Raw genomic sequence first — 13,836 nt, 5'->3', positions numbered from 1 at the left:
GCCAAGTTTTCATCACAACCTCCCAACACAGCCAGAGCCAACACCTTTCACCTCTCCAAACAAAGATATTCTTGTAATCAGCTATAGCCTCCTACTTCAACATGTCCCGTATTATTTCCAGAGCTTCTACCTTTTGTTATTTTGTTTTTTAAGATGGCTTTCCTAATTTTTAGGAACCCATTTACACTAACTTTTTAAATGCCTCAAGTATTAAAGTGAGAATAAAGATACTCTCTATATAGGTGTGTACAAAGAAATATAGATTCTATATTCACAAAAGCACAAAATGCAAAAATTAGGAACACTTGTATGTTGAATAATACAAGACTTGGAAAATATTGTTGCATAGTTAGACATGTAATACCATGCAGCTGTCAATTCACTAGAGAGAGTCAAGCGCCAATCAGTGGCTCCAGGAGGCTAAGATCTGAGGATCACAGTTCAAAACAGGCTCAGGCAGAAAAGTTCATGACTCTTATTTGCAATTAGCCACCAGAAAACAAGAAGTAGAGCAGTGAGTCAAAGTGGTAGAGGACTATCCTTGAGCAAGAAAGCTCAGGTACAGCGCCGTGGCCCCGAGTTCAAGCCTACAGCTGCCCAAAAAATAAAAACAAAAACTAGAGCAGTAACATAGAATTATGTATATATTAAGCCAGGCATGGTGATATATGCCTCTACTCCTACCACTTGAGAGGCAGAAGCAGGAGGACTACAAGTTTGAGGAGCAAGTTTTATTTTTTATCAAAATAAAAAGTTAAAAAGGCTGGGAAACCAGGCATTGGTGGCTCACACTTGTAATCCTAGCTACTCAGGAGGCTAAGAACTGAGGATTGTGGTTCAAGGCCAGCCCGAGCATGAAATTATTTTTTTCTTTTTTTCTGCCAGTCCTGGGCTTAAGCTCAGTGCCTGAGCACTGTCCTTGGACTTTTTCAAGGCTAGAGCTCTACCACTTCTGGCTTTTTTCTATATATGTGGTATCAAGGAATCAAACCTGGGTCTTTGTGTATGCTAGGCAAGCACTCTACTACTAGGCCATGTTTCTGGCCCCTCCAAGAGATTCTTATCTCCAGTTAACTACCAGAAAACCAGAAGTGACATTGTGGCTCAAAGTGGTAGAGTGCTAATTAACCTTGAGCTGAAATGTTCAGGGACAATGCCCCAGCCCAGAGTTCAAGCCCCATGACTGACAAAAAAAAAAAAAAAAAAAAGAAAAGAAAAGAAAAGAAAAGGCTAGGAATATAGTTCAATGGTAAAATGCTTGCCTAGCACACACAAAGTTCTAGATTTAATCACCAGTACTGGAAAAAATGTATATAAGTAATAAAAAAAAACAAGTTATAAAAAGGATTATTGGAGGAAGGAAACCAAAAAAAAAGTGTGAGGGATGGAAAGGAGAAGGTGACAGAGTGAATGTGATCAAAGTACATTATTGCACATCTGAATCTATCAGAATGTATCCATCAAAATTTATAAAAACAACAACAAAAAAAAGCAGTGAAATATTCTAATTTTTAAAGTAAGTAGCCAGAAAGAAAAGAAAGTGCATTATAAAAGAGCAGGTACTGGGGCTGGGAGTTTGGCCTATTCCTTGATACCACAGACAGAAAAAGCCAGAAGTGGTGCTGTGGCTTAAGTCGTAGGGCTCTGGCCTTGAGAAAGTCCAAGGACAGTACTTAGGCCCTGAGCTCAAGTCCAGGACTGGCAAAAAAAAAAAAAAAAAAAAAAAAGCAGATATTATAAAAACCTATTGGAATAAATAGATGTATCTTTTTTTTGGTGGGTTATGGTGTTTGAACTCTGGGCCTGGGTATCCCTGAGCTCTTCAGCTCAAGGCTATCACCTACCTCTGGGCCTACGTGTTGTTCCCTGAGCTCTTCAACTCAAGGCTATCTATCACCTGAGTCACAGCCCTACTTCCCACTTTCTAGTGGTTAACTGGAGATAAGAGTCTCAAGTTCTTTTGTGCCCGGCTGGCTTTGATCCTCAGATCTCAGTCTTCTGAGTAGCTAGGATTACAGCCACTGCACCAGCAGGATTTCCCTATTTTCAATAGGAAAGACTTAGAGAATTAAATAAAATAATATGTAGAGTTCAGCATTGAGCTGGATTATAGAAGGCAATCAGTAAAGGTAAATTATCACTACTATTATTAATAAAGACTATCCAGCAAAAGTTCACTAGCTATCTTTATAGATATCTGAGTGATCTGTCACTTTCTTTTATACTTCCTCACTAAACATATATTTGTCTTACAATAAGGACAGAAACTAACTTTTTTTTTTTTTTTTTGCCAGTCCTGGGCTTGAGCTCAGGGCCTGAGCACTGTCCTTGGGTTTTCTCAAGGCTAGAGCTCTACCACTTGAGCCTCAGCACCACTTCCGGCTTTTTTCTATATGTGGTACCGAGGAATTGAACCCGGGTCTTCATGCATGCTAGGCAAGCACTTTAACCACTAGGCCAAACTCGCAGCCCCAGAAACTAACTTTTAAAGAACTGTACCAGACAGTAAGACATAGATGGTTTTCTATAATTTATCCACTACAGTTTATCCACTACTTTTTCACTTCTGCCTCAAAAAAGCTCAAGGTCATTATAATAAAAACTGATGAAAATATTCCTCATAATGGTACATTTGGAATTCTGAGATGTTCCCATCCAGTAGGCAGGCAATAAAATATAAACAATAGTAGAATCTTATGAAAGCATCAGTTATTATTACAAGATGATCTCAATGCTATTATCCAGCTGTGTTAAAATGTCCTTAGGAACTTTTCACATAGACTCTAAGATGACTAGAATAGATTTATATACATTTTGAGTGTGGACTCAAGAACCAGTTTTGCCAAACACATGATTAGTTCTATCATTTTACAATATGAAGGACAAACTAATTATAAATGCTTATAGCATGAGACAAACAAGTAAAGTAAAAAACAACATGCAATGAAATTTTATTTTTGTTTAGCAAATACTTACACTCTTTGTGTGAATTCTGGAAAAAGTAGTATATGGTGCCAAAAACTTAGAAGATGCACTTTCCTTTGGACATGAAATATGAATGCTTTTCTAGACAGAAGAAAAGATGAAATTCATCAGTGAAGCTTTGCTAATATAATTGAAGCCTCTTAAAGAAAACATTAGAACTGCAGAAAGTCTCATCTCCTAACTAGACTCACTCTAATTCTTCTTTCCCTGGCTCATAAAACTGCCACTTCCTCTTGGCTTCCAAGTTGATTTACTACAGAGAACTTCAGTGTCATTTGTTCTTGCTGATATTCCAGTATCTTTTTATATTAATGTAAACTGTCTCATAGATTACAGACCAATAATAGGACACAACTGAAAAGCATCAATGCATGAACTTTTAGAAGATCAAGTAGCGATATTCTGATTAGCAGCAGAGCAAGGAACAGGATCAGCAGGATAATGCACAAAGAGATAAAGAAATTCAGGACCAGTCACCAGGCCTATTGTCTAAGTCTTGAGAACATTCATGATGGTTAGACTATTGATATTTTCTGTTACCACAGAAAACTGGTAAGTTATGGCACATTATACCCATACAATATGTGGGGCCTGGGTCAGGACTTACAGTGCCAGTCTCATCTAGGACTTAAACTGACATGGTCATATACATATACATGACCATCACATAGCTGTTAGGATAGCCAGATATCATCTCATGTATTTCATCTACAGCAGTAAGATTAATACTGATGGCACAGTAGGAAAGTACATCCATCCTAGCTACTCAGGAGGCTGAGATCTGAGGATTGGATTCAAAGCCAGCTTGAGCAGACAAACCTGAGAGATTCTTATCTCCAGTTAACTAGCAAAAAGCTAGAAATGGAATTGTAGCTCAAGCAAGAGAACATCAACCTTGAGTGAAAAAGCAAAACAACAATGTTAAGTTTTGAGTTCAAGTCCCCAGTACTAATACACACACACACACACACACACACACACACACACACACTCACTCACTCACCTTGGTAAAGCTTTTCCTTATGGATTCCTGCAATGTAGTATTCCTTACTCTAATACCAATAGCAACACCAACAAAATGTTCTGACCAACAGAATGCCAGCTAGCAATGTATTTCTTATGAGTTTCCAAGAAAATACACCCACTCAAAGACTCCTAACATGTTACCTCTTCTACAACAAAACTTCAGAGTTTCTGCAAGACAATGAAAATGTCTTCAAGCTGAGTGATGATGGCTCATACCTGTAATCCTAACTAAACAGGAGGCTGATATATGAAGGATGACAGTTTGAGACCAGCTTAGGAAGAAAAGTCTAAGAGATGTCATCTTTAAAATAACCATCCAAAAGTTACACTGGAGGTGAACAAATGCAGCATATGTAGGTGAGGATGGAAGGTTAAAAACTGGAAGTGAGCAAAGGGGTGACATTGTCCAAAAATAAATGTACTCTTTCATTATCTGACTATAACCCTTCTGTATCTCACCTTTACAATAATAATTAAAAAATTTTAAAAGCTGTACCAGAGGCATGGCTCAAGAAACAGAGCACCAGCCCAGCAAGTGCAAGGTCAGGAAGTAAGGGAGGGAGGGAGGGAGGGAGGGAGGGAGGGAGGGAGGGAGGGAGGGAGGAGTTGTAAATTATCAAGATTTTCTGAAACTCTTTCTATCCAGCAGTCACAGGTTTGTATACTGCATTAGAAAAAAGTTTCAAAATCCTAATTTTGTCATCACTGAGAATCAATATGTAATAACAGCATTACATGTCATCTACTTCTTTTAAAAGGCAAATTGGATGTCTGTATAAACAGTACTTTCATAGCCAGCCTATCCATGCCTGACTGCCAGCAGAGCTTCCATTCAATAACTTTTTCCTTCTCACCTTGTGACAAAGCCTATATGGCTGCAAAGCTGCTGACCTGGATTTGGATCTGCCTCTTGGACCAGAAACTGAAGTGTCAGCTGAATTCTCTCGGCTGAACAGTTATACATTCAAGGATGCAAGGAGAACAAATGGCTGGTGTTGGGGCCTCTATAAGAGCTGGGTTTGTTCTCAAACAATTTCATTTCCTTGGTGCTTAATTACATGAAAAGTTTCAAGAATCAGTGCTTTCTCCTGTTCATAAATCCTGCATATCCACCTTTAATCCAAACAGACTATAAAGGAGAGTAAATACTGAACTATATGCTAATGTCAGCATTACATAAGCATGCGGTTCCTGAACTATTTTATTTTATTTATTTATTTATTTTTTGCCAGTCCTGGGCTTGAGCTCAGGGCCTGAGCACTGTCCTTGGACTTTCTCAAGGCTAAAGCTCTACCACTTGAGCCTCAGCACCACTTCCAGCTTTTTTGTATGTATGTGGTACCAAGGAATCGAACCCGGGTCTTTGTGCATGCTAGGCAAGCACTTTAACCACTAGGCCAAACTCCCAGCCCCTGAACTATTTTAAAGACAAGCTACAGGAGATAAAATTCAGAGAGGAGACACTTTATGTTACACTGACATAAAATTCAAAGTTAAGTGTGTGTGTTGTGTGTGTTGTGTGTGTGTGTGTGCCAGTCCTAGGGCTTGAACTCAGGACCTGGGCACTATCCCTGAACTTTTTTACTCAAGGCTAGTGCTCTACCACTTCAGCCATAGCTCCAACTTTCAGCTTTTTGGTGGTTAATTGGAGATAAGAGTCTCTCACAGACTTTCTTGTCTAGGCTAGCTTCAAACCACAATCTCAGCCTCCTGAGGAGCTAGGATTATAAGCAACCAGTACTCAGCTTCAAACTCATTTTCTTTTTTCCAACCCTCTAGTGTTAAGCATTTAAGCACAATGATAGATCTACTGAACAGAACAATGCAGCAACATCAAACAGCAAAAGGATTCATGGCAGTTAGGAAACAAATGTTCAGCCATAGCCACTTACTGTCTGAACCCACCTAGCAGGTTCACAGCAGAAATTAGCAATGATGTTTGAAGAGATAAAGAATATATCTGGTCCTGAGTATAAAGGAAGAAATACAGATCAGGTGTTTCCAATAAAGTAAATTAGAATGTGAACTGAAATGTATTATAAATATAAACTAGAACATATGCCAGGCACCAGTGGTTCAGGCCTGTAATCCTAGCTCCTCAGGAAGCTGAGATCTGATCATCATAGTCCAAAGCCAGCTCAGGGAGGTAGGTCTATGAAACTCTTATTTCCAATTAACCATCAGAAAACCAGGGCCGGGAGTTTGGCCTAATGGTAGAGTGCTCACCTGGCATGCATGAGCCCTGGATTCGCTTCCTTGGTGCCATATACACAGAAAAAGCCAGAAGTGGTGCTGTGACTCAAGTGGAAGAGGACTAGCCTTGAGAAAGCTCAAGGACAGTGCCCAGGCCTATTTCAAGGCCTAGAAGTGGAAACAACAACAACAAATGGATGTGGCTCTGTGGCTCAAAGTGGTAGAGCACTAGCCTCAACTGCAAAACTCAGGGCGAGTTTCCTAGGCCCCACAACCAACAACAACAACAAAAAAAACTTTTTAAAATAAAGTATATAGAGAATTTTGAATATAGAATATATAGAATTTTGGAGGTTTAAGAAAAAAGGATCCAAGCATAGCAACTCACATCTATAATCCCAGTTATTCAAGAGATGGAGATTAGAAGGGTGACAGATCACCCTAGAGATAGTTACCAAGCCACCACCTTTTCTAACAACAAACAAGCCAGACACATTGGATTGCCTTTAATAATCCTAGCTATATGAGAGGCATAAGTAAGAGAATCAATCCAACGATAGCTTGGGCAAAAAAAAAACCAACCAAACAAAAAAACCCAAGATCCTATCTGAAAAGTAACCTAGATAGAAAAAAGGACTGGAGGTATGGTTCAATTGGTATTATGCCTGCATAGCAAATACAGGCCCTGAGTTTAAGCCCCAGTACTGCCTGCCCCCCCCAAAAGGTAGGTCTACTAAACTTGTTATTAATACCACTGGTTTACAATTTCAACATACAATCTCACTTAACTAGGGAATAATAAATCTTTGAACCTGTTCTTTTATCTATCAAATGAAAATTTAATGTAACCCTTCAATTAATTACAAGAAAAATATACGAAAAAAGAAAGCAAGTATTAAAAAAAAACTACTAACCAATTTAAACACTAAAAAAAAAAAAGAAAATTTAAAATGTCAATCCCTCAGGATTGTTACAATAAACAATAATTTCTGTAATATTTGCTGTTTCATCCTATGAGGCACAGTTATTATCTCTGTGATAAAGACTAGGAAACAAGGCTCACAGAACTACTTGTTCAAAATCACAAAGCTGTTGTCACAGCTAACTAAGACTTAAAATTTATGTCCTTGAGCCAAGTTGAGAGAGACAAATGGCATATGTTCTCTCTCCTATGGGGAAGCTAAGTCTAAAATACCAGGCATAATAAGTTATACAGGCCTCTAGGCATTCACAAACAATGAGACCAAAGTAGGATACTCTTAGGAGAGGAACACCAAGCATACCTATATGTATCTGATCATACAAAATGTTTATCTAAATGAATTCCAGAAAATGAAAACAAGAAGTTGTTCTTTTTTGCTATTTTGTTTTTTTCCTTTCTGTTCTGTTTGTTCATTTATATGTATTTGGGACTGTAAGGGGAGGCACAAAAATAGAAGGAAAAAGGGTGAACAATGGTACTTACCAGACACTATGTTGAAAATGAACTAAACAATTTGTGATAGAGATGGGAGGGAAAAACTGGGAGAGTGAAGGAAGGGGTGACAATGTCTAAAAAGAAATGTTCTGGGGCCGGGAGTTTGGCCTAGTGGTAGAGTGCTTGCCTAGCATGCACGAAGACCCAGGTTCGATTCCTCGGTACCCCACATACATAGCAAAAAGCCAGAAGTGGTGCTGAGGCTCAAGGGGTAGAGTGCTAGCCTTGAAAAAGTCCAAGGACAGTGCTCAGGCCCTAAGCTCAAGCCCAGGACTGGCAGGAAAAAAAAAAAAAAAGAAAGAAAGAAATGTTCTTTTTTTTTGGCTAGGCCTGGAGCTTGAATTCAGGGCCTGGGCACTGTATCCTTGGACTTTCTCAAGGTTAGCATTCTACCACTTAAGCCATACTCCAGCTTTTCCTGTGTATGTGGTACCTAGAAATTGAACCTGGGGCTTCCTACATGCTTGATAAGCAATCTACCCCACTATGCCACATTTCTGGCCCAACAAATGTACTTCTTACCTGACTTATATAACTGTAACCCCTCTGTACATCACTTTTATAATAACAGTTTTTATGGCTGGGCATGTGGCTTACTCAGAGAGTGCTTACCTACCATGCATGAAGCCCTGGGTTTGATTCCTCAGTACCAAATACACAGAAAAAGCCCGAAGTAGTGCTATGGCTGAAGTGGTAGGGTGCTAGCCTCAAGCAAAAGAAGCTCAGGGACAGTGCCTAAGCCCTGTGTTCAAGCCCCGGGACTGGCTAATAATAATAATAGTAAAAAAAATAATAATGATAATAAATGTAACTAAAGAGAAAAAGGAAACTCTTGACACTAAGGAGTAAAAACTATTATTCCTATTCAAATGAAATGGAAGTCTACACAGATACATGATAATAAAATAAATATCTAAGTAGATATCTGAGTAAAATCATAGTTTTGAATACTGTGCTATCAACAAGACATAAAACCTACCTTGTTTATTTCATTCACAATAAATCCTTCTGAAGCTGTCACCTCTGGGATGCCATCTAGGCCAATTCCTTGACAAGTTAAGCTGCCATACAAAGATGGTTTCCCTATATAGCACAAAAAAACACATCCCCAAAAAATAAGAACTTATATTATTCTCCTTGAAAATGCAAAATTTGGGTCCATGAAAGAAAAATAGATTCTTGTGTTTAATTTCAGTTGAAGAATTAGTGCTATATTTGCAGAGAGAGAAAATCTATTTGTACAAAGCTGCCAGAGTTATCTCAATTAGATACTGGCTATAAAATAGAACTCTTGGGGCTGGGAGTTTGGCCTAGTGGTAGAGTGCTTGCCTAACATACATGAGGACCGGGTTTGATTCCTCAGTATCACATACAAATAGAAAAAGTGAGAAGTGGTGCTGTGTCTCAAGTGATAGAGCTCTAGCCTTGAGGAAAGCACAAGGACAGTGCTCAGGCCCTGAGTTCAAGTGCCAGGACTGGCAAAATTAATATATATATATATATATATATATATATATTTTTTTTTTTTTTTTTAATGAAACTCTTAGGGACCGGGAGTTTGGCCTAGTGGTAGAGTGATTGCCTAGCATGTATGAAGACCTGGGTTCGATTCCACGGTACCACATACATAGAAAAAAGATGGAAGTAGTGCTGAGGCTCAAGTGGTAGAGCTCTAGCCTTGAGAAAGCCCAAGGACAGTGAGCCCAGGACTGGAGGGGGAAAAGAAAGGAAAGAAAGAAAGAAAGAAAGAAAGAAAGAAAGAAAGAAAGAAAGAAGAAAGAGGGAGGGAGAAAGGGAGGAAGAAAGAGAAAGAAAGGAACTCTTCTAGGATGAAAGATTAACAGGTTTGTGTATGTGTGTGTCTGTGTCCGTTTGTGTGTGTGTGTGTGTGTGTGTGTGTGTGTGTGTGTGTCTGTGTGTATGCTACAGAGCACAGAATTAAGATTCAGTAATCTGAAAAATCTTTAAAGCTTTGCTTAAGCAGAAGACTGATTTTTCAATCAAATGAGCAAAATAAAACATTATATTACAAATATAAGTGTGCAGATGGCACAATGAGATTAAACACTTTTTCCAATCTTCTGGACTTCATATACTCAAATTTGTGTCTGTCTTCCTGGCTAGACCATAAAGTCTTTGAATTCAGAAACGAATTATAAGTAAATCAGTGTAACTGTTGCACCAATCTGAAGTTCTGGAAGTAACAGTGAAGTAGAAACCATCATGGTTTCACACAAGAGATGGGGACGGGGGCTTTATAGGGAGACGAATAAGATTTTGAAAGACACCCAATCATTAGGAGGAAAATAAGGTCAAGTTCAAATAGTTTTTAGTTACAGACTCATTGCTCTTTATATAATTAGATATGAAAATCAATAACGGAGCGAGGTATCAGTGATTCATGCCTGTAATCTTAGATACTCAGGAAGCTGAGATCTAAGGATCAGAGTTGCAGCCAACACAGGCAGCTACATCTCTGAAACACTCCAATTAATCACAGAGAAAGCTGAAAGTTGAGCTATAGTTCAAGTGGTAGAGAGCTAGCATTGAGCACAGTGCCCAGGCTCTGAGTTTAAACTCCAGGGCCGGGACATGGACATGGACACACGGACGGGGACACGGGGACACACACACACACACACATACAATCTCAATTCTGCATTAGCAGATCATTTTGAAATTTTTTATTTTTTGCCAGCTCTAGGCCTTAAACTCTGGCTTGGGCAAGGTCCCTAAGTTCTTTTTGCTCAAGGCTAGTATTCTACCACTTGAGCACCACTTCCAGCTTTTTCTGTGATTAATTGGAGAGTCTCAGGGTCTTTTCTGTCCCAGCTGGCTTTGAACCCTGATCTTCAGATATCAGCTAGGATTACAGGTATGAGTCACCAGCACCTAACCAGTCCTTAACAACATATCATAGATGCTAAATATTTGAGTGATTTTATAAATCAATTCCTTTTACCATATATCAACAAGAGTACATTTTAATTGTTTGGGGTTTAAATTTTTCTATACTTGGTACCTAACATTATATACTTAGAAAATTTTGTTAACATTTAACTAAATAAAAGGGGCTTTGGGGCCAGAAGCATGAAGACCTGAGTTTGATTCCTCGGTACCACATACATAGAAAAAGCTGGAAGTGGTGCTGTGGCTCATGTGGTAGAGCTTTGGCCTTGAAAAAGCCCAAGGAGAGTGCTCAAGCCCTCCTGAGTTCAAGGCCCAGACTGGCAAAAAAAAGAAAGAAAAGAAAAAGAAAAAGAAGGCTGGGAGTTTGGCCTAGTGGTAGAGTGCTTCCCTAGCATGCACAAAAACCAGGGTTGGATTCCTTGGTACCACATACATAGAAAAAGCCAGAAATTGTGCTGTGGCTCAAGTGGCAGAGTGCTAGCCTTGAGGGAAAAACCCAAGGACAGTGCTCATGCCCTCAGTTCAAGCCCCAGAACTGGCAAAAAAAAAAAAAAAAAAAAGAAAGAAAGAAAAAGAAAATTAGGAAAGAGAAACCAGCTGATAACAAATGTGCTCCAGGACTTTAGTAAGTCATGTAATGCACTATGACACTGAGAATTTCAAACAGAAATGTCTAACAACTGTTCAGTCTCTGCTTGGAGTTGAAATGAGGGTAAAAGTTGTAGGTAGATGCGGGAATAATTGTAGTAAAGTTACAATTAATTAAGCTGTAATATTTATTTATTTGTTTGTTTATTTATTGGTGCTGGCCCTGGCCTGAAATAAGGGCATTGGGACTGTCCTGGAGGTTTTGTGTTTAAGGTAAGTCTCATGGATTTTTCCTGCTTAGGCTGGCTTGGAACTGCAATCCTAGGTCTCAGCCTCCTGAGTAGATAGGATTATAGGTTTGAGACATTAGTGTCCAGCTCAAAGCTGCAACAGTACAGAGTTAAGGGACTAATTAAGATGCATCACTATCTTAATATCTTCATAAACTGTCTGTGACTACCCAACAGAAACCAGTCTGCAGACCATGTAGAATGGAATAGGAGTAATGTCAGTAAAGCACAGACTAGCTAAGCATGTTTATAGACCATGAACACTGTGTAAGCAAAAGTAACAAGCTGTAATTCTAGGGATAGTATACCTTCTTTGAAGAGACCATAAAGATTTATGGACATTACCTTGGGGGTGACAACTCACCCAGGCCTCCCCTTCATCTTTCCTGTAAAGAGACAAAAGTGCAATTAGGTGCACACAAAGTCAACACCATACTACTGGTACAAGGACCCACAGGTCATAGAATCTACAATATGGTCATACATGATCTAGTCCAACCTTCCATCCAGACATAGATTATTCTAAGATAGTCATGTGTTCTTTGTTGAACTATTTGTAGATTAAGTATTAGTAGATATCTATTAGTTAAATCAATGCACACTATGTCCAATAAGGAATTCAGTCTGAAAGAAACAATATATCAAGGTATTTATTGGGATTACTATAAAACAGACTCTGAGCTAGGTAGGCACTTTGCCTATAGCATAACTAATCCTCACACCAACTAAACAAAACACATTTATAGTAATGCTAACTTAAAAAAAAAACTAAAGTTCAGAAAGAAGTCATTTGCTCAGTTAGGTCGTTATGAAATTGGAATATTTGGAACTGATACTCAATATGGCATGTGTTCTAATATATTTTTTTACATTTTAGAATGCATCTCCTCAGTTTTCCAAGTCTTGATATCATTATACTGAGTTTTAGATTATGATGGAAGAGCCTAGGCTAGCTAACTAGTATCGGTAATTCCAGTTACTTAGGAGGTAGGTGCAAGAGAATCACAAGTTTGAGGCCAAAGAAAAATTAGCAAGGTACTTCAAAAAATTTTTTTATGCAGATGAGTGCCCGTAGGTGATAGAACATACAGAAGGCTAGCTTTCGTTTTCACCATGATTCAATTTGAAAATTTTATTAGTAATAGTCACGTATGGCACTGCTACATTCACCCTGATTCCTGCAGAATCAGCACAGTATAGGAACAATAAATACAAGTTAAACCAGGCACTGATAGCCATATTTGTAATCCTAACTACTCAGGAGGCTGAGATCTGAAGATCACAGAAGCTAGTCCAGACAGGAAAATCTGTGAGACTCTTATCTCCAATCAATCACAGTAAAAGCCAGAAATGGTGCCTGTGGGTCAAGTGGGAGCGTGCTAGCCTCGAACAAACAAACAAGGCGCCAGTGACAGTGCCCAGTCCCATGGTTCAAGCTCTAAGACTGGCAAAAACATCATTTACATACATGTTAACTCTACGAATCGTTTGCTGTTGTCCTAATAGAGCAGTTTTCCTGAAACCCAGTGTGTAACCATCACACAAAATGTATGAGTCAGGTGTAGTTACTCATGCCTGTAAACCTAGCTACTTAGGAGGCTGAGATCTGGGGATCGTGGTTTAAAGTCAGCTCAGGCAGAAATGTCCATAAGACTCTTATTTCCAATGAGTCACCAGAAAATAAGAAGAGGCACCATAGTTCAAACTGGTAGCGCGACAGCCTTGAGTGGAAAGTTTAGGGACAATACCCAGGCCCTGAGTTCAAGCCCCACAACTGAAAAGAAAAAACAAATCCACTGAGCAGGGAGTAAAGGGCCTGGACATGGTCGGTACTACCGGTTTGGGGAGGTTTTGGTTTTTGGGGGGTTTTTAGAATCCAATCCAATTTATGCTAGGGACCCGGAGGAAGCTGAGATTCCATCACACGTGAAGAGGCACTGGAACTCTTAAGATGTTTGCAAACCAGCATCTGGTAAAAGACAAGTAGGACCCGAGTCTTCCTGGCTCCCAGCCCACTGATTTTAGTGCTGACGCTGGGTCCCCGTGAATACCTATCCCACTTGCGTCTCAGGACAGCTGTTCAAATTGAACAATGATGATCAAGTGAGTTTAAGGCTCGTTTTTCTGGATTTTGCACTCTCTCGCTCTCTAGAGATATTGACAGGATAATACTAGAGTCAGCCTACACCAAACATGGCCATCTCTGATGCAAAAGGCTACGTCCGCTACCCGGCTCGACTCCCTGTTGTGGGCCTGGATTCACCTGAGGACCTGGGCCCAGTCGCTCTGAATCCTCAAGGGCGCCGCCATCTTGACCCCGCCTCCAACCAGCCCGCCTCCTCCGGCACGCCTCTTTTGCTCTCCGCC

General features: G+C 39.5%; 1 protein-coding gene across 1 annotated transcript in view; it reads right to left on the bottom strand.

Annotated features, from left to right (window-relative positions):
• Paaf1 (proteasomal ATPase associated factor 1) overlaps positions 1 to 13,836 on the bottom strand; it is a 24,786-nt gene extending 10,950 nt beyond the window's left edge. The window contains exons 1-4 of the mRNA XM_090348398.1: positions 13,733 to 13,836; positions 11,815 to 11,855; positions 8,661 to 8,764; positions 2,977 to 3,066 (exon numbers count right to left, since the gene is read on the bottom strand). Of these exons, the coding sequence (XP_090204524.1) occupies positions 2,977 to 3,066; positions 8,661 to 8,764; positions 11,815 to 11,855; positions 13,733 to 13,779 (282 nt within the window). The 5' untranslated portion in view covers positions 13,780 to 13,836. The remainder of the gene's footprint in view (positions 1 to 2,976; positions 3,067 to 8,660; positions 8,765 to 11,814; positions 11,856 to 13,732) is intronic.

Source organism: Megascapheus bottae, chromosome 16, assembly GCF_031878675.1.
Source record: "Megascapheus bottae isolate mThoBot1 chromosome 16, mThoBot2.hap1, whole genome shotgun sequence".
In the NCBI taxonomy this organism is placed as follows: Eukaryota; Metazoa; Chordata; class Mammalia; order Rodentia; family Geomyidae; genus Megascapheus; species Megascapheus bottae.
This window is presented reverse-complemented; position numbering and strand designations above follow the sequence as displayed.